This window comes from Octodon degus, unplaced genomic scaffold (genome assembly GCF_000260255.1).
Source record: "Octodon degus isolate 3935 unplaced genomic scaffold, OctDeg1.0 scaffold00261, whole genome shotgun sequence".
NCBI lineage: Eukaryota > Metazoa > Chordata > Mammalia > Rodentia > Octodontidae > Octodon > Octodon degus.
Window position 1 is genome coordinate 1,967,624 of NW_004524837.1, and position 27,864 is coordinate 1,995,487.

Genomic DNA, 27,864 nt, shown 5'->3' on the forward strand with positions numbered 1-27,864 from the left:
CTTCCTTCTTCAGCTTCCCCGGGTGATAGAATTATAGAAGAGCATCCCCATGCCCAGCTACTCAATGGTGTGTGTGCTACGTGGTCCAGGCCTGTCTTTAGGGTAACAGGATTAGTCCAGGCAGTGAGTCCATAAGACAGTTGCATTTCTGTTGAAACATACCCTCTGTGAGCCTCCATTCTGGGCTTGTCACTCTGCGGCTTTGCTAACTTCACTTGTCTAGATCTGTTAGTAGAAGTTATGGTGTTAGAAGCTTAAAACTTTATCCCTTCGTAAAACTACTCTCTTAGGCTACATCATTTTATGCAATCTTTCCAATTCTTTTCTTTTTCTCAATCTTTCCTTTGTGTGTGTGTGTGGTACTGGGGACTGAACTCAAGACCTTGCGCTTGCCAGGCAAGTGCTTATTCTACTGAGCCATCTCCTTGGCTCTTTCCCATTCTTAAAGCCAACAATAACAAGGTATATTCATGTTTCCGGGCAAATTTCAATGTGTTTCTTTCACATCTGAAGTGAAATGAATTTATGTTTTTGTGTACACTCTTGATCTCTATTGATAAGAGCAGTCAACTGCAAATTAATAGAGTGGAAAAAAATTAAATGAAAAGTAAAATACACTGTCTTGCTGAAGTAGCTGTGAAGAATCAAACATATACCGAGGCATATTCAAATAAAAAATCTTTGCTGATATTTTCTGAGGCCTTCATCCCCTGCTGCCTCCTTCACATTTGCGTTTGAGCTTCCTCTTCATCTGCTTGGTCTCTGCCTCCTGCAGCAGGGGGCGGGTGGGGGTTCCTGGACTCCATGTACTCCACAGTCCCATAAGCCACTGCGGCCAGAGTCAGGACTCCTGCCAGAACATAGAGCTTGGTGCTGACACATAAAAACTTGCTGCACCCAAAGGTGATGACAAACCCCAGGGCTTCCCAGAGGCGGTAGTTGGCAAAGGCTGCTTCCTTGTTCCTCTCAAACAGAACCCCATAGAGCACTGTGGAGGAGAGAGACAGGCAGGAGAACATTATGCGAAGCCGCAAGTGTGAACTGAGGATTGTTCTTGCTGAATGCGGTGTGGTTTTGACACTGCTTATTTCTGAACAAAAGCAAGACATTTTTCTCTTTAAAAAGCACAGAATGAAGCAAGGCCTGGTGGCATATGCCAGTAATCTTAGCACTCTGGGAGGTCAAGGTAGGAGGAATGCAAGATTGAGCCCAGGCCGTGCAGTTTAGAGAGATCCAGTGTCAGAAAAAAACAAAATTAAATACAGGTGTACCCTAGTGTGAAGGCCCTGGATTGCAGTTCCAGAGCTGGAAAAGGCACAGAATTATTTCATGTTTCAGGTGACAGCAATTATGTGTTGTCCTTTGGTGGTGACGTGCCAGCATTGCAGCAGAAATGAGGCTTCAGGGCTATCAGCAGCAAGGCACCTCTGCCTGTGCAGATGAAGGACACAGCACAGCCTGCAGAAGTGGAGCATGGCCACCCTCCAGAGCCATGAGCAAAGACACGAGAGGGTGACACTTGGGGACGTTTATTTTCCTATTAGGGAATGTCACAGAAACGTGTATAGTGTCTTTTCAGTAAGAGACCTTAGTCTCTGGTCAGATGGCCACAAGGCCGGGATATTGCTGGTGTTCGGGACTTCCATTTCTATCCTGAGAACTTTTATTCTTTAGTGTTTTAAAGTTTTTTTTATTTGTTTCACTTTTTAAAATATTTTATACCTGACAAATAGTAATTGCACATATTTTGAAGGTCATCCTGAAGTCTTAAAAGCAAAAGAGTTCAATCCAGCCAAGTTCCAAAGTCAAAGTCCTACTGAAGGAACCCTGCCTGTGTGGCACTCTGTCAGGGTCACTATGGCAGGTGATCCAACATGGCGTTGGGTTCCAAAACAACAATCTGTCAGTCCCAGACCAACTTCCATGTCCTTTTTTTAGTCCCAAAATAGATGCTTATTCTGTCTTTCACAAGTATGCCATCCACCCTCCAATCCTCTCCTGACATGAGGCCTAAACTCCACCTCTCATCCAATCCAATAAAATCCCCTGCTTCCACCTCCCTCCTGCAAGTGTCCATGCTTCTCCCTAAGCCATCCTCCTGCACCAAGCAATAAAGGCCTCTTTTATTTCTCTCCTGCCTTTCATTTGCACCAAAGGAAAAAACTTACACTGCCTCTGACTCAGAGGGAAGATCAGTATTGACTGAATTGTCCTTATAGGACTGCAGTGGTTAAAGTGTCTTTACAGGGCTAGGTTTGATTCAGCTGTGCTAACAGGATTGGTACTGCCATAGGTACTGTTCTTGTTGCTGAGATAGATTGACACCTTCAAGTCAAAGGAGGAAAAGTTCATTTCTGCTCACAGTTTGTAGAGGTTTCAGTCCATCCTCAGCTGGCTCCAGGGCAGGATGGCATGACAGAGCAGGGTGGCATGACAGGGCAGGGTGGCTCCAGGGCAGGGTGGCATGGAAGAAGAGAAATAATCCATAGCAGGGCAGGCAAGAAGCAGTAAGCAGAAGGTAGAAGAGCAAGTGTCCCTTTTCCTTTTATCCCATCCAGGCTACAAGCCCTTTGTGTGATGTCATGCACACCCAGGGAGGGCTTTCCAAAGTCCGTAACCAGGACTATGCTGAACCAATCAGAGTACCACACCCCTAATCCATAGTCACGCACCCTTAGTCCACTTCCAGAGAACCCTACCCTCCACCTCCAAAACAGTCCTGAATCTAGACACAAGCTATACCAGGTACTGATTATACTCATCTTACAGGACTGGGAGTGATTAACTGGCCTCACAGGACTGGTACTGATTAACCTGGCCTTACAAAATTAATACTGATCAACTAGACTAAACAGCATAGTACTGATTAACCTGGCCTTACAAAATTAGTACTTATGAAACTAGACAACAGCATAGTACTGATTAAACTGGCTTTATAGGACTGAAACTGATTCAACTGATGTTAAAGGACAGATATGAAAGGATTGTCTACAAGTGTGGGAGAGAAATGACCTGAGGCTCTGTATGCCCTGCATCATACCACCCTGTCCATCTTCCGATTCCGACAGACCCTGGTAGCTCAGTATGTCCTGCATTTGGAAGCAGATATTTTGCAGAGCTCATTAAGTTAAACATGGCCCCAATTCGATGTAAGTGGTATCCTTATATGCAGTGAGGATGAGGACTCCCAGAGAGATGTGTGAGGACACTGGAGAAGATCCCCAAGCCAAGCGGAATGGCACAGAGCTAGTGAATCTTGCTGGCCCCTTGTTTTCAGCCACTCAGCCTCCAGACTGAGAAGTGCATGCTGTTAAATTGCTCGGGCTGGATCAAGGAGATTATGGGGCCACAGAGGAAAGTGATCAATGATGCAGAGTGTGCCTAAGGAGAGTCACATGGAGAGAAAACACTCTCTCAGGCTTTCAAGAGAGCACATTGGCCAAGCAATGGCCGTGACTCATCCACATGGCTGCACTGACAAAGGATCTAGAATCTGAGGTACAGGATCTCAGGATAAATCCTGAGGGGATTTCACTGATCTTATCAGACCCAAAAGCTACAACTCTTGTTGCATAGGTCCTGCTTTACCTTGGTCTTAACCATCCAGCAAAAAAAGTATAAAATGAAATATAAAAAGTAAAGCCATATTAAAATGCTGAGCTGTAAAAGGCTCAAGTCAACAACTTCTGACATTGCCAGTTGTGTGGAAAACCTACTACTATGGGTTTATGAACTACTGGACTATTTTGGAATATTTTGTTGAATTTACACACCTATAATATTTAAATGACAAAACTAAACAAATAAAGGGGATACAAATAAGCGACCATTTTGTATCTGTATATTCAAAATAGTTAGGATAGATATACAGCTACAGTCTCTTAATTCAGTGAATAGAAAGATCTGTTCTAATAATGTTTGTAAACAAGATATCATGTCTGCATCTTGTACAATGAATAACCACTAAGACAACAATATGCAATGTATTAATTATTGAAACTGTCCTACTAATCGGATTTGAATCTGTCTCATTGCTATTTGTTTCTTAATAAAATTATGAAAAAAAATAGAAAAAAAAGAAGTGGGGTCCTCAGCAGCCCACTTGGGACCCCTCCTGCCTCTCAGGAGCTATATTTCTCCCCCTCAATAAATACTCCCACTCTAAAAAAAAAAATTAAAAAATTAAAAAAAAATGCTCGGGCTGAAGTATTTGTTTGGCAGCTGTAGTGAACTCATATAGTAGGATAAATGCCTTGAGATGAAAGTAAATCATTTTTTGCTTCTCACTGGGTGGTGCCAGTTTTGACAGCCCTAGAGGAGGGCGTCGACAATCCCACTTCCATCTCATGATGGAGTGGCAGTTGCCCCTGGCCCTGTGGAGCTCACTGTCCCTTCCCAAGGCACTTCCCAGCACCACTGGTCCACAACTGGGTCCTTCTCCCATCACCACTTCCTTCCTCACCAAGGCCACTCTAGCCCTGAGCTGCCTTTACAGATACTCCGCCACCTGAGAGGCCACAAGTTGTATAAGACTCTTGTTGAGGAACAGAGCTAGGGCTTCATGGGACTCTGCGCTGTCCCTGCAACTTTCTGTAAATCTAAGATTATTTCAAACTCAAACACTATTTAAGAAGAAAATCAGGCTTGCTCTCAGGTCCCTCCCTCTCATCCTGCCAGGTGACTCAGGGTGGAAGTGATCACTGAACACTGATTCCAGTCCTTGAAGAAGGGCACCTGGAAGAGCAGGTTGGCAGGCCTGGTTGGGAAAAGTAAAGAGGTACTCAGCAGAGGTCAGACTTCCTGTGCTAATAAGCCCAACACAGGCCTTTCTGCAGCTCTCACAGGGCAGAGCTATTTTTAGACCAGACATTCTGAATCTTAAATGCAGTAGAGCAGTGTGTGAGGGTTGCTATGGCAACCATGCCCATCTTCAGTGAGCTGTAGAATGAATGAGCAGATGAGTACAAATGAGTCCTCTGCACAGATCTGTGGTTGCAGAATCTCGGGTGGGGGGAGGGGGAATTGAGCAGTGACGTCACAGATCTGCCCCAGGAGGGAGAGAGTGCACATGCGCAGTTGCAAGAAGTCGTGACACCCTGTTGTAGGTCAAGGGCAATGACCCAAAGAGAGGACTGCTCTACTCCAAGGTCTTTCGGGTGTCTTCGGTAGGAAAGTGCGTGGCCACAGGTCTTCTTAAAGAAGAGCACACACTCAGAGAGCAGAGGATGTTGTCGCAAAGGGTTAAAATTCTTAGCACCCAAATTGCTCTGCTGACACAGCCTTGACTAGCACACATTAGCAGCCATAAGGCACCTCACTAATGCTGACTGCTGATAGTACAAGATAACAACAAGCACAAACCATCCCTTTTTCCTTCAGAGCTGATGCTCCTAAAGGCATAAAGATAGCTTTATCTAAGTCTGAAGGGTCCTTGTGAAGCCCAAGGGAGATCTTGATAGTTTGCAACTTCCATGTATTACTTCAGAAACAGCAAAAGTGCCCCTGGTCAGCAGAAACCAGGCTCCCTGGAAGAAACATTCGTGGGATACTGCAGCCAGGTCTGATGCTCGGAGTCCCCGTCCCACATGCTACCCTTTATACAGATACAAATCTCCCACCCTAACTGCTCTGCTCCTTTCTTGGAAATTGTCGGACGATCTCTCTCGACAATGTCCTCTGATCAGAATAAACTCTTATCTTTTCTATATTCCTTGACTGCTGGTGAGCTCCACCACCAGGGTCACTGGCCTGTCATATGCTGTCTGGTACATGGCAGAGGGCTAGAAAAGAGCATTAATTTTGTGATATGGCGAAAGATATACACAATTTCCAGTTTTATGGGGTTTTTTTGTTTGTTTTTTTAATATAGCACAGAGACCTTACTGATGTGCTGGAGTGCAGGTGTGAATTCTAAGAGAGGAGCAGAGCCAGTCTGGGTAATTCAACATCAGTTTTACAGACATACATTCCAATAGAGTCTCCGATGTATGAAAAAAAAAATCAGGTTTTGCCTACTGTTGTTTTCAAATTCTTAAAAAGGTTTATTTTTACCTGGGCAGGGAAAAAAACAAATAGTTTCTTTTTAAATTAGCAATCCTATTCCTTATCGAAGGAACTCTTTATTGAAGTCCTTCATTAAGCTTGAATATTCATTTTTTTATTGCATCCTAGGTAATTTTCAAAGGTTTTCACTGCTTTAGAATATTTTATACCCACATAAAGAGAGAGAACATTGAAGCAATTATTCGTATCTGAGGAACAAACAAAACAAAATTTCTTACTGTGATCATTTTAAACATCTAGAGAACCATGGCATGACATTATGACATTATGACACTGTCTATCCCAGTTCCTTTCCTCTCTTTATAAATACTTTGGATGTTTCAAATGAGTTCAGAGGAGACAGCTCACACCACAGGCTGTGGGGTACTGTGTGGGTTGGAACGTTGGCCCTGGCCACCTCAGACCTCCACGGGTTGTTGAAGTCAGTCCTCTTGGACATGTCGTGTAAAGTGTGTATGGTTCCTAGGGGACATGTGTGGCAGTAACCTACAATTCTGGACTGCTAAGAAAAGCGGAAGTGAGTCCTTGGTCATCCCTCCATTAAGCGGTCGTGCAGCCCATTCTAGGACTAGCTCAGGGCTGCTCACCCTTGATCCAAGTGAGACAGGTTATAGCGCTGATTCGGCACACGCATCGCTTTGGCACAACTTCTGCTAAAGCCGCCCTCATTAACGAGGTGGCAGAAAAGATCATGAAAGCCCAAACAGTTAAATCCAGGGATTTAGGTCAGTTTAAAGATCCTGTTTTGAGTTGTACTACAAATAGGTAATGCATTAGGATTGTAAGCAAGAAAGTGTCCTGGAGAATTTAGTCCACGATCTATGAGACAACATTGCTTTTTTATATGAGCGTATAGGAGAAGCAATAAAGTCACCCATTCTTGTGACAGCATCACTTAGCTATTGTATAGTTCGTGGATTTTCTTCTTTCAATTTCCAATCACTAAGTATTCCCTGAGTAAAGCTATAGTAGTGTTGCGTCAGGGAAGAGGGTCTCTTCTCAGGGTCCCCAAGGGGACCACTGAAAGCCCCAAAAGACCTGTCTGCCTAATCCTCAGACACCTGTGGGGGTCTAAATGAGATCTGTGGCAAACTCAGGGCTGACCCCAGGAGGTGCCAAGAGAGATAGATTTTTGCCGTGTCCTGGATCCTCTGAATGGTGGCTCAGACCCAGGCTGTCTCTCCACTGCACCTTTCCTGGCTTTTGGTCTGCCCCTCCTGTGAGCTGAGCAGTTGAGGGGGAAGGAATAGTTCCCCTCCCCCAATTGGCCAAATTGTAAATAAACTCATTTTTCAATTTTTACAGGTTTTTTTCATGTTTTCTTAATGAGACAAGTGAATAAATACAGACAGGCCCACTTCAGACTTTGAGCTGGGCTCCTAGGAACTAACACACTGCCGCTCTGCATCATGGATGTGCAGGACACCATGGAACATAGGTTTCCCATGAGCCCCAGATCTGCACGTCCTGCCTCTGCACTCTGGCCTCTGACAGCAGCCTAGCTGGCCAGGGCCTGGCGCTCACGCTGGTGGCTGCCTGCTCATCTTTCCCCTTCCCCTGTGCTGGGCACTCACCACTGTTCTGCGTCTGCCACACAGCATCTGCCACACCCCACAGGCCAGGGAGGATGAAGAACACAGCCATCTGGGCTGGGTGTGGCTGCCACAGCAGGAAGGTGACAATGCAGGAGAGGTGTGTCACTGTGCCTGGGCCAGAGGAGGAAGAGGGACAGTGAGCAGTGACAGTCAACCTGCCTGCAATGACCAGTGCCTTGGACCCTGCCTGAGAGAAACACCTTTGGTTCCCTTTGGGTGACCCAAGAGGGATGACTCAGGTGTAGCCCTGGCATTTGTCTGTGAGTGGGCGTAGGTGTGGCTAGCTCACTCCACACTCCCACACAGCCTGCAGGCCCTGGTCCCTAGAGAGCCAACCAGAAGGGCCTTTGGCACCTGACATGGACCAGAAGGCAGCAGATCCTGTGCTGCCGACCTAGTGGGCACCGCCTACCTACCCAGTGCGTAGAGTACAGCCCGGCCTGTGTACTGGGAGATCTTTCCATACAGCAGAGAGCACAGGGAGGAGGCAGCCGAGAAGCAGATCATCACGTAGCCCACAAACTGGATTCCCAGGGCGCAGGTGGCGTAGGACTGGGGAGAAGCATGGTGCCTGTCAGTGGCGCTGCTGTCCCCGCTGGGGCTCACGTCTGAAGGTGCTGCTTGGTGTGTCAAACCATGTGATAGCTGGCCTGTCATTTGGTCTGCAGCCCTTGTCCAAACCTGCAGCTCCCAGTCCAGGACAGCTATGTTGATATTTACAGGGAAACACTTTTCGGGGTCAGAATAGAAATGATACAATTGGGACAAATATCTGAACAAAATTCTCCATGCATTCTTTGCCTTGTGCTGTGAAATGTGTGTTATTTTCTGGTATGGCGCAGGTGAGATGGGTACAGCTGTCATAATGAAAATATGAGGATTTCCTAATCACCTAGAATCACAGAATTCTGGGAGACAGAGATGGGGGAATTACACGTCCCAGTCCAGCCTGGGCAACATAGCAATTTAGTGAGGCCCTGTCTCAAAAGATAAAAAGGCCTGAGGATGTAGTTCAGTACAAAGACCCTGGGGTTCAATGCCAGTGCCACACACAAAGAAAGGAAGCGCTAGTTCTGCACACTAACAATATTATGTGCTTTAGGTGACCCCCATGACTATTTCTCTTGACTCAATTCAGTGGCACGCCTTCAAGCTGATGGGAACTGCTCCTGGTGACTTTGCCATTTCCTAGGACTGCCAGCAGTTAAATGAAGATGGGCTCAGGATCAGGGGGTCTTTGTCAGAGATGAGAAGGCAGTAAGTGCCCCCTGACAGCCACAGAAGCTCCCAGGGGCCTCAGGGCCAGGTTCCTGCTGCCCAGCAGAATAGAGACAGGCTCCAGAATAAGGGCAGGAGCAGGAAGCTGACCAAGTTTAGAGGTTGGCTGTAGCAGGAGTCACAAGAGTTGTCTGATGGAAGAAGGTGTCTGAAACCCCTCCAGTCTTTTTGGTCAATCCTCAAGACTCTGTCAATTCTGTCCTAGGAGTAGTGCTGCCAAATAAAGTCCAGGTGCTATGGTTTGTGTCTAGGTGTTCCCTCAAAGCCTTATGCAGTCTCGGGGTGGCTCCTGGAGTTTGTGATTGATTATTGTGGGTGTGGATGTTGCACCTGCCCTGGGGCAGGCAATCTGCATCACAATGTAAGGAGGGGAGCAAAGCTGGGTAGCTGCCAAGCTGTTAGCCACTCCCCTTTCTCCTGCTCTTTGCTGCCACCCTGAAAGGTTGCTCTCTGCCCTGCACTGCTCTGCCTTGGAGCCAGCTGAGTGTGGACTAAAACCTGCAGTAACTGTGAGCTAAATAAATCTTTCCTTCCCTAATTTTGAGTGTCGGGTATTTGTCCCAGCAATGAGAGAAGAGTAACTGAGACGCCAGGACACCCAAATATGTCATGGGGCATGCTTGTCTGAAATAATGTTTGTGGTTGATCTGAAGTTTGAATTAGACTGGGCAGCTTTATTGTGCTAGGCTCACAGCTCTACTTAGTAGTAGGTGGGATGTGGCAGAGGGTTTCCTCCTTAAGGGATGGAGGGAGGGAGCAAGACCCAGGGCTGGGGGGACACAAGGTGTTTACCCAGCCCCTCCCTGGCTCTGTGGCTGCTTCAAAGTTGTCTTGTGCATGTTGAGAGCAAGGATCTTGACACTGACAGAGGGCCCATGGCACTGAGGCTTGTTTGAACAGGTGCTACCTTGATCATGAGCCGGGGAGACAGGCTAGGGACAGGTCAGTGATGACTGGCCAGGGAGTTCTGGTTGTGCAGCTCCTGGAGTAGTGGGAACCAAGTTCCCATGAATTCATGCTTCTCAGCCAAGTGACAGCTTGTCACTATAACAAAGAGGCGAGGCAGTATATGGGAAAGGCAGCCATTAAGGAAGAATGTCAGAGTGAACAGGGGCTGCTGCCTGGAAGCTTTCATAGGTTCTCAGACTATAACATGTAATTTAAAAAGGAGAGTAGAAATGAGTGGTGATGTCACCCATGGATTTAATGTTCCCTATGTTTTTAACTTCAATAAGAATGCAGGGAGAAATAGGCCTGCAGAACACAGTGGCTGTCGCAAGCAGTGAGCTGATGACAGCTGTTCCATTTCCTAGAGAGATGCCACCAAGCATGTGGCCAGAAGTCATGGGAGGCAGAAAGGCCTCAGGAGCTGACATCTCAAATCACTGACTCAGCCACAGCATGCCATTCCCACCAGCTGGCCTCCAGACCGGGGTGGGGGTGGGACTCAGGTGTAGGTACTGGTGGTACAAGCCATAAAGTCTATTGCATAAGCTACCAATTTCTGCTTTTCTCTTACCCTTGTGTATTCACCAGAGAGGAAGCCCTGTTGCAATCCACTGTATAGTGGCAGTGGAATCAGCAGACGTAGACGCTTGTCTCTGAGCAGCCTGAAGGTTGACAGTAGTGTGGACCAGAGTGGCGGGGACTTCTTCCCTTCATTGCTTGGTGGGTTGTCATCAATGGGCTCAAGGAACATAATTATAAGCAGGATTGCCAGCACACCACTCCCTGCAAGGAACACAGAGGCCGAGGCTCCAGGGTCAGTAGGGCCTTGGGTGGCAGGGGCCTACTGAGTTGCCTCAGACCCTTCCACATCCCAGACTAAAATGATGTAAGACTCATCAAAACTGGCTTCAGCTTTTTTTTTTTTTTTTTAATTTATGTATTTGGTACAGGGTCTCACTACATAGCTTGGACTTGCAGTGATCCTCCTGTTTCAGCTTTTCCAGCCCTGGGATTACAGAGATGCACTACCACACCCAGTTTCAGGGGGCCCATGGCAGGGCTGGCATGACATGCAGTACTGGAGATCAAACTCAAGGCCTTGCGCTTGTTGGGTAGGCACTTAGACTGCTGAGTTGTCTTCCTGCCCTGGCTGCAAGCTTTGCCCTCAAATAGCAAGTCATAGTCACTGACCCTACACACGTTCCCACATCAATTCTGAACTCTAGGTTCTCATGGGCTACGGCAGGCCAGTGTTGCCTTCAGCAGCACAAGGGGCCCCAGAGGTGCTCAGTATCCTTGGCCTCTGACTCTAGGTCTCTTATGCTCTTCTTTGAAGCAATTTCTAACAACAGGCAGCTGTTCTTCCATTTTCTTTCCCTTTCTTCTCCTCGCCTCTCTTCTCTCCTCTTCCTTCCTTTCCTTTTTCCTTTCTCCGCCCATTCTTCTTTCTGTCTTTCTTTTGATAACGAGTTCCATGCAGGTGCCATCTGCTGTACTTTTTATTTATCCCAGATCTATTTGTCTAAGGGTCCTTTGGTAGGAACTGGTATATCTCAGTTGAGTGTATAACAACTGCAGTAGAATATCGTATACCTGAAAAAAAAAAAAAAACCCAAAAGTCCTTTCTATCCTAAGATGGCAAAGTCCCCCTAAAGGAATAAAAAGAGAAAGAGCAAAAAGTGCCACCATTTGCTCTTAACAAGGTGGTGCATAGAGGCTTGTCCACGTGTGCATCAGACATGCTGAAGGTACAGCAGACACACGCTATCTGTGGGGCAGAGCTGAGTGGCCCAGGCACAGCCACAAGAGGGTGTGTGACCCTGCGTGCCCTTCACTACAAAAATATAGAACAAAACTATGTACACATATATATGGTGAAATTATATATCATTTTTATATAATGATAATTTATATGCAATTATAATTAATAAATTAATTATATTGATTTATATATGATTTCACTCTGTACTTTGTACTTCTATAATTCCAAAATTTAAAGACCAAATCTCCATCTTCACCAACCATCACTTTAACATCTGACCCACCTTCATTTCTGCACATGGACGACTAATATTTATGTAGAATCTTTCCCTTCTCATCGTCCAATAGCTTCCAAGTGCCCGTTGTGCTGTCTTTAAGCTTCCATTGTCTCTCTCCTCCCTGGCAGCGGTGGGCACCTTGCTTTAGCTGTTACAGACCATTTGGATCCTTCCCTCCTTTCCTGCCCCTGGTCACATTTGCATTCAACTCCATTTTTTAAGAAGACCTAACTGGTTTTCTCTCTCCTCTCACTATCCACGCTTGATCTTGTCTGCATTGTGTATGACCGAGCCTTCTCTGTAGAACCACCACGTCGTGGCACACTTGCTCTGTTACTGCCACGGTAGCTGAGTTTTCCTGGATCTGTGATGATTTTTACAAAGCCAGGTCTTGTCCAGTTAGTTTGCAAAGTGGTCAAACCAGTACTGGCACCACCTCATAACCTTCTCGGTGGTGCGTCTCTACCCAAACAAGTGCTCGTCTTCTTGCAAGCTCTATTTTCAATCACTTGGCCACTTTCCCTCTAGACCAACCCACCCACACTGTAATTGCAAACCAGGATTTGAATGAGATTGCCTAAGTTCTGGGAAGCCTGAACAGCCACTGCTCCCATTTCCAGGTCTCTGCTTATTTCCTTCAACCAAATGGGCAGGGGACTGTGCAGGTTCGAGGGGATGGTGGGCCCTGCTAACTGCTTGGGGCCAACCCCACCAGATGGTTGTAGGTGGATCCCATGGGAAAGGCACATGTCCTCCCCACTGAGCATGGACGCTTGTTTCACCCTTGTCCTTTGGGCAGGGACTTCAAATTTGTCACAACCTACTAGGTAAGCCCCCATGACAGGAAGTCAAGGAGAGGAAGCCTTTGAGAGGTTACAGAAGCTATTCCTCCCCATCACTGGGCCATGTGTGTCCAGCTGCCACATCAGTTAGAAGCTTTCAGAGGTGTGAATGGGGTGAGGTCCTGTGACTACACTCTTCTAAAGATAAGAACTATGCAAGAAACTTAGTTCTGAGTTGAGTGCCCAGAAATCCAGAGAAAGTGTTGGGGGGGGGGCATTTTGGTTCCTCCAATTCGTTTTCTTTCATTTTGACTTTTTTCTTTGCAATAATGTCAATTTGCTTAAAAGAAGGAGCCATATAAGTTACCTCAGGGAAGCTACTATCAGAATAAGACACTTACCCCAGCATGATCTGATTTAACTTTGTCTCTGGATTTCTCCTAGTGAAGCTGCTGGGTTCCCCAGGAATCTTAATTTATCTAGTGTATACACAGGTGTGGGACACTAGAGATCATGTGCAAGGTGAATCCCTGGTAGCCCAGTCACTACAGGTTGGCAGGGTGGTGTGTGAGGTCCCAAGGGGGTGGCTAGAGGCACACGCAGAAGGGAGGCAGCGAGGAGGTGGCTGTGGTTGACCTCCAGCTGTCTCTAAATCTACTATGTGCTGGGATCTGTGTGCTTTCTCTTGGGTCCCACATTTCCACGGATATGGTGATAGGGACCGGGGAGAATCAGCCTGACCTCAATGTTCCTCCACCGAATCCTCTTTACAGTGCAGTAAGGCCCAGGCCGGAGACTTCCCTGCCTACAAAGCTGCACTGCTCTAGAGGAGAGAAGGCAAACTCTGCAAAGGACAGCCATCTAGGAACCATTCTGGGTTTTGGTAGGCATGGTTTTGTGGGAACAACTCCATGTTATCCGTACAGTGGGAAACCACAGACTGTAAATAGATCAGAACAGCTGAGTTCCCATAAAACTTTATTTAAAAGGCCAGAAGGGGCCAGGATTTGGCCCCAGTGTCTACCTTAGTTTTAGAGGAACAGCACAAGCTCTGCATTCTTGGCTTCTAGGCCCTGGGTTATATCCTGCCCCTCCCGTGTGGCATCTGCTGTGTCTCCCCAACTGGATCCACTGTCCAGAGTTCAGGAACCCCTCAGATTAGCTGCATGCATCTCTGTTTCCACATCTGGACTCTGAGCTTGTTGGAGGTGTGGAAGCTTCCATGGCTCTTGTTTCTGGGGTCACAGGGGCCCCACCCCATTGCCCAGAGACACAGCCAAGGGTTCAATGCTCTCTGGGAGTCTGGAGTGACTGCTCATGAGCATATTTAGTACTTCTGACTTGGGGTGACTGGAAGGAGCCTGGGGGTTGGGCATTCTTTGTTCCTGCATGCAAATAAAACTCTGCACACTATCAACCTTCCTGACTGCTTCCCTCATGGAGCTGGGCCTACTATACCCAACTTGACAGGTTTCAGACATTTGCTGTTCAAGAGGAGCTATCTGAGGCCATCATGAATTCCAGTACCCCAAAATGACAAAGAATACACTTCAACTTCTTTTAAGACAGTATTTTTAGAGAACTCTGAATGTATTCCTTTCAAAGTAGTAATGAATCTATGATATAAGTAAGGCCTAGCAACACAGATTTAAAACTATCAACATAGATGTTGTTTTCATTAAAATGAACCTCCAAGAATAAGGCTCATTGTAACAGTTCAGTTCCTTGAGCCACCTTATCGTCACAGACTTGCAAAGCTCAGAACTTCAGTGCCTGGGTGACAACCAAGGATGGACAGCCACAAGATTTACCTCCTTTGGCCCAAATCACTGAAATACCTTTTTCAGAGAAAAAAGATAAATCAGAGACTGGATTTTCAGTCACTTGGGCCTTGTCACCTACCAATGTCCTGGCCCGTTATGGTGATGTCTGTCAGGGCAGCCACTAGCACTCCCTGGGCACTTCAGGTATTGCTGGGATGACTCAGGAGCGGAATTTTTAACTTAATACTTTAAAAGTAACAGTTCTGGACTCTCATGACTTGAAATGCTGACGCTGGCACATGTCTCAGTGTTAGGCAGCCCTGGGCCTCCCCTTTCACAGAAAACCCTGTGGACAGCCGGGCCCTGCAGTCCAGCAGGGCTGGAGCTGAAGAGAGCATGCTCATCAGGGCTGGAGCCAGCCCCCTTCAGCCCGGGAGCGGAAGCTGTGGGCACCCACCTGTGTAGATGCTCAGCAGCGTGTAGACCAGCTTCTGGGATGGCTGAGTGATGTTGGTGCTGGCTGCTGTGGACATCAGGCAGTCTTTGGCCCCACAGGACTTGAGCTGGTCCTCTGAGAAGAATTCTGTGAAGTCAGAAGCACATGGTTAAGTGGGACACAGGGGCTGTGCTAGGCTATGGGGATCTGAGGTCAGAAGCAATAGTGTAGAGAACAGGGAGGCCTTTGGAAGATGCTGCAAAGGTCACTGTGACCCGGAATATCTGGGCATATTTGCCCTTCAACACAGGCTGAAGACTGGCTGTAAGATTCTTTGGGAGTTAAGAATCAAGTTAGCATTCTGAAAAGATGCAGAAGAGAGTAAATGTGGAACTGAATGCTCGTTATTGGCTGTACTACTTTTTTGACACAACTAAAATTGTTCAACCCTTCACAATTAGTCATACAGACAGGGCGCATTCTACCAGGTGCCAGGTATGCTGGGTTTTCGTCTAGACTCAACTGAAAGCAGTTCCAGAGTGTTGGGCAGGCGACTGAAAATGAATTCTAGTTTCCTTATGTGTTAGAAGAATAAAGTTTGAACTTCTAGAGGTCAGAATTGACTGCAGCCTCTGAGAGAGGAAGGATATCATGAGAGAGAATATTCAGTTTGATGTGACAAGCAGGCTCAGCACCTGTGAGCTGTGTGACAACCCTGCTTAGATCATTATAGAGCAAACTATCTAGCATGATGGTAGGAAGGAGGGCGTGACTGCAGAGTGTCCTGAAGGTGGGGCTTTACCTGGAAGGCCACAGAGCAGGGCCAGGCAGGAAAGGAACTTGACTTTCCACTGTGAAAATCTCCCTAAGAACTGAGGGCGTGGCTTCCCTTGACCTTGGCTTGACTCCTCAACCCAGTCCCAAAGGTATGTATGTGACACCCCTCTCCCCCTTAAATCTGAGGCTATGCCACATCAGGAAGCCAAGGATCAGCCATCAAATGCTCACTCAGTCATGTGATATGGGACTCACACACATGTTTGAATGGGACAGTAGGTAAATTCAGTACAGATAAATCAGGCAAAGCCATTCTCATGCAGTCCAAAGGGGCAGCAGCGACCCCTGGACCACAGACCCAGGTCCCAAGGCAGGGCTCCTGCCTTGCCCACAGCACCCTGACACAAGGACTCCCCTGCCCCCAGGGACACCCATGGAAAGAGACTTATCTTCAGATCCCAGCTGTCTCCAGGGGAACAGAGACAAGCTGACTGCACATAAAGTTGGGTGGATAAAGAGTTCAGACTCTCCTGGAGATCAGGCACCATAGAGTCTTCACCTTCTCAGCACCATAGCTTTCCCTCTTCCCCTTACCTTTGTTGGGAGTCTGGCCAAGCACCAGAGAGGAGATGAGGTTGCCCCATACACCCGAGGACTGGAAGATGAAGAAGAAGATGCCGAAGTACTTGTTCACCACATCCTTGCTGAGCTTGCCCGCCTTCCTCGCTTGTGAGGTCCCCAGGACTGTGAGGTAGGTGCACTGAGCTGACCACAGTGGCGCTGCTCCCAGCCCTAGCAGCACCGAGGTAGGGACCAGGGTGTACCTGAAAGAAGGCTGTTTGGGCACATGTGTCCTGCCCTCATTGCTCACCAGTTTTATCATCTGTCAAGTCCTGGGTCTCTGGGACTCACACTTCAATCTAACCTAGACCCCCCCCTTGTGGGTCTTGGGGTCATGAAACACCCAAGTACATGCAAAGCTGAGGCCAGCTCAGATCCCGGGAAGAAGTCAGCCTGTGAATTGAGAGAAGGAGAAGCTAGTGGGGGAGGTGGGCGTCTAGGTGGAAAACTGGGGAGGATGCTATGTATCAGTTTTGCAACGGAAACCATGGAATCCAGGGTGCAGAGAGTGTTTGACAGATGCCTCACTTGGGTGCAGGGCATCTGTGAGCAACTTGGGAAGCAGAGCAGGGGAGGCCGTACCAGCTGCCCTTGAAGTTGCCCAGGAAGAAGGCCACGTAGCAGCCCATGGCACCCGTGATGGTCCACTTGCAGCCGAACCTCTTGATGAGGATGGGTGGGAGGAACATGGAGGATAGCAGGATGGCACCGTAGAGTGCACTGAGAGTCGCCACCCCCAGGCCACCCTTGCTGTGGAGGCTGCTCTGTGGAAACAAGGTCAGCACATCAGAGCTGGAGACAAGTGCGGGGATTGTGGGGCAAGGGACCACCCTGAGTATGGCCAGGTGCTTGAGGTCCCACAGGCTCAAGGGCATCTCAACTCCTGAACCACAAGCATCAGGCCATGCTGCAGTGGGCCTGCAGCAGGTGCACATGGCAGGGACAGTCACCTGCCTCTCAGTGTCAGGATGGATGTTCCAGCCCTGACAGTGCTAGATTGTGGGGTGCACACCACAAAGTCTGTTTCCCACTGGGGACCTGTGCCTGGCTGGGGCCCAGCCGAGAAGAGTCACCTGCAGCTGCCGGGAGGACTCGCTCTGAGCCACGCAGGCAGCACTCCTGGCAGCGATATGCAATGAAACCACATACTTACTCTTGATGCTGTCTTCACAGAAAGCCTGCCATAGTTCAGGGTGAAGTGACCCAAAGGACAAATAAGTCCCCAGAACCAGACTGGCAAGAACAATCACGGGACAATGTCTGGCTTCTGCCTCTGAGAACCCCAGCAAACTTGTTGCTTCCCATTTTTCTTGTAATAAGGAAAAGGAAGAGGAAGAAGAGGAGAAGAGAAGGGATAGAAAGGGAAAGAGAAGATGAGGTAGAGAAAGGAAGGTCTGAATCTTCAGCAACAGTTTTCTGTCATGCTACCCTATGCCCTTGCACACAGATGTAGGGGCAACCTGGGGAGCTCGGAAGCTGGCTGGATACCTGAGGAGAAAACGTGGGTCCTCCGGTGCCTGATTGCTGCTGAACCTGGAGTCCACCTTGGAGTTTTCTGTCCCAAAGACACCATGTGCCAGATGCTAAGGTAAGAGCTCAGTACCCATTTTCCTTCAAGGATGAGAGGCTCAGCTTGTCTCTGTGGGCAGCGACTTGTGTCCTTAGACACACAGCCAATTAGCAAGGCAGCAGGACCCAGCCCAAGTCAGTGTGTGAGCCTGCTTGGACTGCCCTCATGCAACACTGAGTGGTTCAAACCGTGAGAGTTCACTTTTGGGGTTCTGGAGGCTGAGAGTCTGAAGCCAAAGTGTCTTTAGGGCTGACCCCTACTGGACTTCTGTCCTTGGCTTGCGGACACTGTCTTCTCCCTGTGTCCTCCATGGCCATCCCTCCACATGCCTGTGTCCTGGCCTTCTTTGCTCACAGGGAGACTCAGAAGGCCTTGGTGTGCTCATCACTTCTCTCAAGGTCTCTGAGGCCTTGAGGCCTGGCGGCTAGAACTTCCACCCATGAAGTTGGAGGGTAGAGATATACAGTCAGCTCAGAACATGGTTAAAATTTATTCCTACCTGGTTTTCCAACAAAAAGGACATTTTGTGGCAGACTGAGCAGTACTACTAGACTCCATGTACTCAGGATCTCCGCTTCCTTAACCTCTCCGTGAGCCGCCCAAGCCCTTCACATGCTAGACGTGAGCACTTTTCCCCCATCTCCAAGGGTACTCAGAGCCCAGGGAGGGCTCTTCCTCCACTCAGTCCTGGGGCTCCTCTTCCATCTAGTCCCCTGGCCTCAGCCCAGCCCTTGGTCCTCTGGGCTGCTCCACTGGGATCACAATTCCTTCCAAAGCAAGGTGAATATGCTGATTAAAAACACCTCTCCTGATGCTTTGCTCAAAGCAGGTACTTTGATGTTTTTTGGTTAATTAAACCCAAAGGCAAAAGAGGCTAGTCCCATACAGTCCCTCACTTTCAGCTGGAAAATGGAAATTGAGCACTTTGCTCCAGAGCAAGGCTCTCTGGAAATGTCTATTGGTAATGCAAGTTGCCAGAGGCACGGCGTGGGAGAATTAGTTCTTCCTGGCCTGTGTTAGAAATGTTCTGTGCAAAACTTGCCATCCTCTGTGTGTCATGGCACTGCAGTTTCTTTATCAACCACAGGGTGCTGCAAATCAGCAAGAGACGCTTGTCATTTATGATCAGTTCTGACTGCAAGTTGCTGAATAAAAAGAGAGATACCAACACCCAAAGTAGGAACCAGATTTAAAAGAAATGTCTTTTTCTGTGTGAGTGGCCCTATCTGAGTGCCACATGAATACTGTGCACCAGGGTGTAGGAACACCAAGCAAGCCTGTCTGCATGACACCCGTGTGAAGAGGAGCATACGCGCATGCTGAGTGTCGGAAGATGCATTGCATAAGCAATGCAACATTCTTCAATCTGGTCAACAAGGTGGAGGACCTTACCACCAGAGGCTCCATGGGAGACTAGTGACACAGAAAAAAGTCAAAATAGGAGCAAATGGACCCACAGAAGCTGACAGCAAAGCCAGCCAAGGGGCCATTGCTAGTGGGCCTAGTTTAATAGACCCTTGCCATGGGGCTGTCATTGCCTGGGAGGGCCACCAGGGCCAGCCTCCTGAGGGGTGAGGTGTTCTAGAAGGAAGCCAGTTTGGTGCCAAGGGAGGGCACTGTACAGGGCAGGATCTCCGCCTGTATGAGATAACATGTGTCATTAGCTGCACCTGCCAGAGCCCCCAGAGGTTCAGCCATGGGGAGCCCCATCTCCTGGGCATCAGTGGATTTGGAAACCCATGGAGAGCTTCCAAAGGGTTCCAAGCAGTAATGACCTCCTCCTTCACCACATACCCACAGTGTACTGTCTTCAGGAAATGTGCACCCTAGGCCTGGGTGGCAATGCCTAGGAGACACAGCTCTTATATCCAGGCCCTCACAGGCTGCTGGCTGTGTACAGGAAGGGACTGGCAGTGTGGCATTTGCCTCTTGGCTGGCAGACCTCCTCTCCCGGGCATCATCAGGAAGTGAAATGGATGTCCTTATGGGAAGCTGAGCTGTGAACAACAAAGAGGAGGCTTGTGGCAAAAAGGGCAATAAGACAGCATTGCTGTGGTGAGGGTTCTGACCTGATCCAGGCCAGGGGGTCCTGAGGAGCAGGCCCTGCATCCCTGCAAGGTTGCTGGGCTTGGAGGGACAAGGACTGAGAGATGCAGAGGATGAAGCTATTCAAAGAGCTGTCTGAACTTGGGATGGAGGTGCTTCTTAAGATGGGGTTGGCGTCCAGTGCTTCAGAAGTCGAGCCCATCATCCATCCATGCATCACGTCTGCTATGGCCCATTCTGAATAGTAGGAACCTCTTTCCTAGTTCAAACATGCTCATATAGAGTGTAGTCTGAGTCTGTGAGCAGGACGATGTGGTACGGGTTAGAATTGGGGCCACGGGGACTGCAGTGCGTGGGTGAGATTGCTCCTTACCCCCCTGGGTCCTGTTAGTGCTGGAGGCACCTAGTGCAGCAACTCACAGCTGGAGTAAGCCAGATGCCACCAGAGAGTTCCTGACCGCAGGCTGTCCAGGCACTCCTGAGCCCCAGAGGCTGTCACTGCTTGCCACAGTTGTCCACAGTCCTTGCTCTTGCTCTCCCAGTTGGGGCGGAGCCATCAGCAGCTTCTAAGGCTCTTCCTGCCAAACTTTTCCCTGGTTTCCAAGTGCAGAGGCCAATTTCCAGTCAGGCAGCTGAACTGCTGCCAGATTCAAGACTTGTGACCCATAAGTGCCAGTCCCCAAGCTTTGGGGAGCTGTTCTGCTTGGTGCTGAAATCACCTTAGGATGACCTTCTGTGTGCGAGTGTTTTAAAGGGAGACTAGCCCTCACTATTCGCATCCCTCCAAGTCCTTTGTCCAGAGGGTGACCCCGAGCACTCTCTCCTTCTAGCGGGAACCCTTGGCCACATTTTCCTCTCATAGCTGCTCCCTGACTGCAGTTGACATGAGCTCAGTTCAACTGCCACAGAGCAGGTGCTCTGCACAGACTGACACTTGCAGGTGACACCACCAGGCCTGGGGTGGGAGGGTGAGGACTCCAAGTGTCAGATGTGTCTCAGTGAGAAAAGAGATGTACATCCCCTCCTTGATCTGAGAGTCACCATTGCTGTCGTCTCATGCTCTGTAGGCTTTTCCAGAAGCAGGTCTAGGAGGTGGTCCAGAGTGCCTGCAGAGCACTGTGAGAAGACAGCCTTTGTCCCTGAGACCCTGGGCGGTTTTCTCAGGCCAGTACTGTGCATGCAATGGGTTGCTACTTCTTCTCCCTGACTGACAAACTAAGCGAGGCTGTACTCACTTGTCACCCGGAACTCTAAAAATATTTCATTATGTGACAGCCAGCTTCAGGGTACAATGCTAAGCCAGTGAGAACAGTAGGGAACTGCAGTGGCCCTACTTCCCAGCTGGTCCATGGACGTCCCTGAAGGTTTTACTTCCAGTTATTAGTTCAAATACCAATTGTTTCACCAAACACAATTTTAGGGGGTTACTAGAAATCCACCTCAGACCCTGTACTTGCCAGGCAGGTGCTATACCACTGAGCTATATCCCTGGCCCCAAACTTTACAATTTTGCATAAAGCAGGCTTACAAACTAAAAGTTCTAGTGCGATTTGATAACTGATACTTCTGCTGTGCTGACAAACCTTAAATCATGGAATATAGAATCCACAATTTGTCTCAAGTCTTAACTGCCCAATGACAGACAAAGAGCATGGGTTCAAATGACTACTTGAGACTCTTGTTGTCCTCACAAAGGGTCAAACAGACCATGCTGATGCATAGTCCTGTGGGACTGTAACGGGCACTGAATGCTGTAGGGTTGTATGTGAAGACCACAGTTTCAGAAAGTTTGGAAGAAGGTGACAAAAAAAGAATACTACAGTGAACTGATGAAAAAGAAATTGCCTTTCATTCCTTTTGGTAACCACAGAGATTTTGGAAGCCAAGAGAAATACAGAAGTTAAGATCAGGGACTAAGATACACACTCACCTGCAGATTCTGCAGGCCTCCGTAGGCAGTGAAGAGAAGAAGGAAGCCAAAGGAGACCACGAGGAAGTTTCTCAGGCTTCTTTCCATGATGCCGGCTAACATGCCAACTGCCAGTGGATGCAACTCCCTGAAAGAAACCAATGGAGCACAGGAGAGGCAGCTGCATCAAGGGAGGCCGGATTCCCTCTCATCTGGATTAGACGTGTGTTACTTATTTAGGTTGCTAGTAGTTAATGAGCTTGGTTATCACTGGCCCTGCACAGCACAGGGCTATGTGTATTCATTTACTTTTTCCAGGCACTTTAAACACTGTCTGGGCAAAGGTTGCAACCCTTATTAGCTTGTATATTACAAGCTGGTAAGATTCGTAAACCTGTATGTTACCAGCTTATATGAAAAGCTGGCTTTCGATAGCTTTCATAGGGTATATATATAGATTTCAGATAGGTATATTCCTACAGAAAATTCCATGTATATCTAACAGTACCTGCTAGGTCCAGGGAAGATGTCAGTGGTGCAGAGCGTGGAATGTTCTGGAGCCCTAGAAAACAAGCATGAATGTCAACTCAATGGCACATACCATAGTTCAATTTGTGAAAAAGAGCCAGCAGGACTGTAGGATCCCAGGGCTGCGTATTGCAAAGACTAATAATTTTGCACTGTTTCTAAAAGTGACCTGAGCATGGTCCTTCCACAAGCATCATTCCGTGTGACCCATAGCAGCTCTGTGATGAGCACCTTAGGCCGGTGGAGGACGGGACTCTGAGGCTTCAGAAAGCATGGGATGCGGCACTGCAGGACTGCAGCAGTACCATCCCATGCAGCAGATGTTGGCCACATGTAGCAAACGAGTGCTTGAAACATAGTTCTGGGCACTGTGAAACTGAACTCATAATTGCATTTCATTTTGTTAATGTTAAAATTTTCCAGACATCGGGAAACACCAATATAATCCCCAAACTGTGGGATGCTGAGACAGGAGGATTTCAAGTTTGAGTGCAAAGGCTCTGGGTTCAATCCTTAGTATTGTAAAATGAATCAATGAAATTTAGACTCATGGATATAGTAGCTCTATGCAACAGTCAGGTCTAGAGCCTTAAACAATTTAATCCAAACCTCATAGCCAATAAGCAAAGTAACAAATCCCTTTTCTGATCAGTTGTTTGTGAAATTCGATGTGTGCAGAGTGCTCCGGATGTTCTGTGAAACTGGTCATTTCACCCTAGTGTCATTTCATCACGTGACTCTCACAGCACTGGGAATTTGACACATGGCAGCCCCCCTGCTCCAGGAAGCAGGCCACACCAGGGGGGCAGCATGGCGACTCTATGGAGATCAACTTAGTTCTACAAAAATAAAAGCTTTATCCTTTTTTTTGGATTTTAGGGCAGGGTCTACAGGGTGTTCAAGGTCTCACTACTAGATTGGACTCATAGTGATCCCCCTGTTTACAGCCTCCCAAGAGCTGGGAATATAGGTGCGTGCCACCAAGCCCAGTCTCAGTTGCCATCTCAGCGTGCCACGGGGCGGGGCCGGCATGGCAGAAAATAAAAGTTTTGATAAAAATAATGGCTTCGTATGTTGACCAAATGTGGATTATCATGCTTACACAGTTGTGAGAGCAGAAGGGTTAGTGTGAGCGGCTAACTATAGTAATAGTCTGGCATCCTAATCCTACTTAAAACACAGTAATCTTATCTAAATTAGATCTTTCTGGAGGGACAGGCATTGCAAACTTCCAAGAAACTAAAGGCCTTGAAGTTCCTGAAACTTCAGAGTGATCACCAAAAAGACAGCTAAACTGACCTTTTCACTTTCAGAGAAAATGGGAGGTAGAGAAATATTTTAAGAAATGCAACACTTAGCCCAACATGGGCTTTTCACACTAACCTAGCTATCAGTCGGTAAACTTGGACTTCCTGTTTCATTTCTGTGGCAACACTTTAGTAGACTTTAACTCTGGCCTGTTTGTACGTATCCACAAATAGCTTGTATCTTTTTTTTTTTTTTTGGTACTCGGAATCAAACTCAGGACCTTGAACTTGCCAGACAGGCATTTAAGCCACTGAGCTATCTCCCTGGCCCTAGCTTGTATCTTATTTTTATATTAGAAGATCTTGTGAGTTTCCTCCCACTGTTTGCTATGCTTTCTGTGCGGTTGCTTAAACTTACCAGGATCATCCTCGGGGAGCTGCTGCCGGCCCTGGGGGCAGCTTCCAGTAGCTGCCAGCCCTGCTGCCCTCAGAAGGGGAGATTAGGACAGCACAAAGTGCCCGGCAGACCTGGCCCCACCTTTGCGTGTCCTTCTCCCTTGTCCCACGAGCTGTCACTCTCAGTTCTTGGTGATGTCTGACATAGGGCTTTGAGCCTGCCTGTTCGCTCCCTTTCTCCCTCCCGGCTCCTGCCATGTTAAGAGGGATTTAAGAAGGAGCAGTGCCATTTACCATCCACCTTGATCCCTAGCACAGGGGATACTTCGAGTATTACCACAAGAGATACTTTCAAGCATCACCACAGGTCAGTAATTTGATGATGGGATTTAGACATAGTCACCCAAAGGTTTCCAGTTAGCCGAAGAAACACTCTTACGTCCTGAGACGCCAAGAGCTGCTGTCAACTTACAGACAGGTGACTTCACATATGTCATTTGATCAGGGAGAATGGTAAGCCCTGGGTACTCAGCCATGTACAGATGTTTAAAGTTAGCTTTAGAGTTATTTGTTGTGGGTGTGTCCTGGAGCCAGGAACTTGCAGCAGGGCCAGCTCCACAAGGCTGAAGAAATGTATATATAAATAACTTAAAAATACCAATAATCACTTTGTCCTTAAAAGTGGCATCTAAACCACATCAGCTTGAGAAGAGAGATGCTTTGAAGCCCTGCGTAGTGCTAATGTCATTACTGGGTACTGAAGTGAAAGAGCCAGTGCCTGGCATGGAGCTGAAAGAAAGAAATGTCCTACAGACCTCGGGCCCTGGGTGCCACAGAGGCTCCAGCCACCACTGGTTACACCGTTCTGCCACCAGCCAGTGGTGCTCTGAGGGCCTTGTGAGCGGCACACACATGCTTCAGCTCAGTAGACTTCCTGCTAAGAAGCAGGAGACGCTCTTGATTAGGGGGAAGTCTGGTTAGGAGTTTGCCTTTTTAAGGAGAGTGCTCACGGAAGCAAATTAACATTAATTTTCTTGACATTTATGCCTCAAATCTAAGAGCAGTGCCAAATAAGTTCACATGCATTCTATTCATCAGCTGCATTTGTGCTTATAGGAAGGTGAACATTTTATATACAAGGAATGGAACAAATTATTGTCTTGATTAGGAATTCTTATGCTTGGAATATAAATGTGTCTGGTGCTTTTTTCTTTTAAAAAGAGTAATTTGTATCAGCTCAACTATGGCTTGAGGAAAGGTTTTCTCTTAGCACGTATTTCAGTATTCATAAACTTGGAACCCGCCAACACAGACAGACCCACAGGGGTGTGAAGCTGGGGCTGTGCCTCCTGCCTGGGTAGATGGCTTCTTGCATGCGCCGGGGAGGTGCCAAGACCCAGCTTCTCAGCAGAGGCGGAGTCAGAGCCAAAGAACCTCAACCTGGACCTTTCAGCTAATTTCCATTACTTACTGGACAGCAGAGACCGGTCTTATGACAGAGAGCCGAGACTGCTCTCACCCTGACAGTATTTATAAATGGCATCGTGCCAGCCTCTCTTGCAGTCTGAGCTTTGGGTGTCCAGGATCTTGGCTTTTCCTTTCTTTCAGAGGTTCTCAACATATATTTCCACCGGGGACACCTGAGTGGCCTGAGGATCCCGCAGAGCCCCGAGCACCATGTCTAACCCATCATGCACCACAGAGGAAGGAGCCAGCAGCTCATGGCGGATTACCCCCTTCCCTCTCCCTGTCGCAGGGGCAGCTAAGCAGGCAGTGCTCAGAGGATGCTTACTGCTTCCCTCTCACATTCCTTAGATGACCACAGCCCCTCGTTCAGGACGTGTGTGTGCATGCACACAGCCACACACACACATTTTCCTTTCTAAATGCACAGTTCATTTTTTCCAGCAAGCCCTTCACTGCCTGACATAGAACCTATTTCTGCAACCATCTAGAGAACCAGTGTGTGGCCCACCTAGTGCCAGACATTGCAGCAGATGCTGGACAACCACCAATAGGATGTCCTCATGGGGACTGAATTCCAGCTGACAAAGCAGAACATAAACGACTGTGTACACAAAGAGGTCAAAAGGACTCACAAGACAGGAAGTGCTGGCCAAAGACAAAGCAGATAACATGACAGAAACTATGGGACAGATGGGATAGGCACGCAAGAGCGCGCATGCACACACACACACACACACACACACACACACACACACACACACACGCAGGCCCATGCACACATTCCTCTCCACCAGGAGAGCAGAATGACACCAGCTACGGAGAGAGGAGCCCTGCTCCAGCATGCTCATGCATGCAGATTCTCTAGCTGCAGGAACTGAAAGGCTCTGCTCTGCCGCCAGCTTGGGAGCCAGCGAACTTACGAAGATGAGTAAGATCCAACTGATTATAGCAAGAAGCTGATGATCTAGATCGAGAGCTGGGCAGCTGAGAGCCAAACGCACATCTGTCCCCCAAGCCAAGCCAAGGGACAGAGAGTGATGACTGTGCTGAAATTGTTCAGGTAAGTTGCAATCAATCAGTGGTTCTGCTACACATGCAAAGTGCAGTACTGTTAAGTCACGCTGGAAAATCTCCAAAGATAATTTTGTGCCTTTGCTCAACATGCAAACAGCCATAAACTGTGATTGCTGTCCCCACACTGAACAGTGCTACCCTGGGTTGATTTACCTGGCTTCGCTTGAATCGCTTCTGGCACACATGCCTGGAATGGTGAAAAGTGTAAGGACACCGAGGCGCTCTCCGGGTTTGATTTTTAGTGCACTACAGGAAGTGACTGATTTTACCAAACAAAGCACACTGGGAAACTGTTGGGCAATGCTTGCTTCTGCTCCCTGCTGGCAGGCATGTTTGCAAAGGGAACCTCACAGTGGAGCTGCAGAAGGGCCTTTCAGCTAGGCTGAGGCCAAGCTGTGGAGAAGCAGATTTGAAAAGTTCTTGATGGGATTAAGTGAGTAAATTTTAAAAGGTTTTTATTAAAAAGCAGTCCTTAATTTTTTAATAAAAAGCTGGATCAACTCAATTTCATGAAAAAATCACACATATGGGTGTATGTATATGTTATGGTTTGTGTCTCGGTGTCCCCCCCAAAGCCTCAGGCAGTCATGGGGGGCTTCTGGAGTTTGTGATTGATTACTGTGGGTGTGGTTGCTGCACCTGCCCTGGGGCAGGTAATTTGCATTACAGTGTAAGGTGGGAAGAGAAGCTAGCTGCTTGAGCTGCTGCTACCCCTCTCTGGCTCTTTCTCTTTGCCACCACCATGAAAAGTTGCTCTCTGCCATGCGCTAGGCTGCCTTGGACCCAGCTGAGTATGGACTGAAACCTCCAGTACCTGTGAGCTAAATAAACCTTTCCTTCCTTCATTTTGAGTGTCGGGTATTTGTCCCAGCAATGAGAGAAGAGTAACTAAGGCAGTATATGTATCTATTATAAATAGATATGTATAGTATGTATGCATATACATATATAATGTATATTGCATCATAGACTTCTTACAGGTAGTTGTACACCTGTGTGAATATCCACGTCGTGTGCAGCCGTCATTGCCAGCACATAGTGAATCTAAGCAGACTCACACAAAATTCTTCTGGGTGATGTAATTTGAAGGAGGAAAGGGCAAGATGCAGCATTCGTCTTACCTGTATACTGTTTCCATACATGTAGCAAGAACATCTAATTTTAACAGGAGAAAAATTTTCTAAGGTAAAGATAATTTTTAGAGAGAAATTTTCAGGGCCAGCCGAATAGCTCAGTGGATTAAAGTGCCTGCTTAGGCAGACTCAGGGGCTGGGGGTTCGATCCCTGGGCCTGCCTTGCTGGCCCCGGCCCCTGGGCATGCTGAG

General features: G+C 47.9%; 1 protein-coding gene across 3 annotated transcripts; it reads right to left on the reverse strand.

Moving 5' to 3' along the window:
* Positions 1-480: 480 nt before the first annotated feature.
* Positions 481-26,774, reverse strand: Unc93a (unc-93 homolog A). Of its 3 annotated transcripts, XM_023706492.1 has the most exons (11): positions 26,693-26,774; positions 22,336-22,389; positions 21,849-21,975; positions 16,885-17,066; positions 16,276-16,505; positions 14,926-15,051; positions 10,456-10,667; positions 8,075-8,210; positions 7,638-7,769; positions 2,363-2,391; positions 757-988 (listed from the first exon to the last, which is right to left on the reverse strand). In XM_023706492.1, the coding sequence occupies exons 1-11, from the start codon at positions 26,722-26,724 to the stop codon at positions 842-844; spliced, it is 1,407 nt and encodes a 468-aa protein (XP_023562260.1). In that variant the 5' UTR covers positions 26,725-26,774; the 3' UTR covers positions 757-841. The 3 variants fall into 3 exon arrangements, with proteins under 3 accessions (XP_023562259.1, XP_023562261.1, XP_023562260.1); XM_023706491.1 differs by lacking the exon at positions 2,363-2,391 and having other exon boundaries at positions 481-988; XM_023706493.1 differs by lacking the exons at positions 2,363-2,391; positions 21,849-21,975; positions 22,336-22,389; positions 26,693-26,774 and adding an exon at positions 18,372-18,829 and having other exon boundaries at positions 481-988.
* Between the last annotated feature and the right edge of the window lie 1,090 nt (positions 26,775-27,864).

Coding starts and splice junctions, on each gene's coding strand:
- Unc93a (XM_023706491.1), bottom strand. CDS start 26,724: ATGTGTGCCAGAAGCGATTCAAGCGAAGCCAG. Junction 21,976..22,335: donor ATCTTCCCTGGACCTAGCAG/GTACTGTTAGAT, acceptor GGTTTCTTTCAG/GGAGTTGCATCCACTGGCAG. Junction 989..7,637: donor GTGGCAGACGCAGAACAGTG/GTGAGTGCCCAG, acceptor TCTCCTCCACAG/TGCTCTATGGGGTTCTGTTT.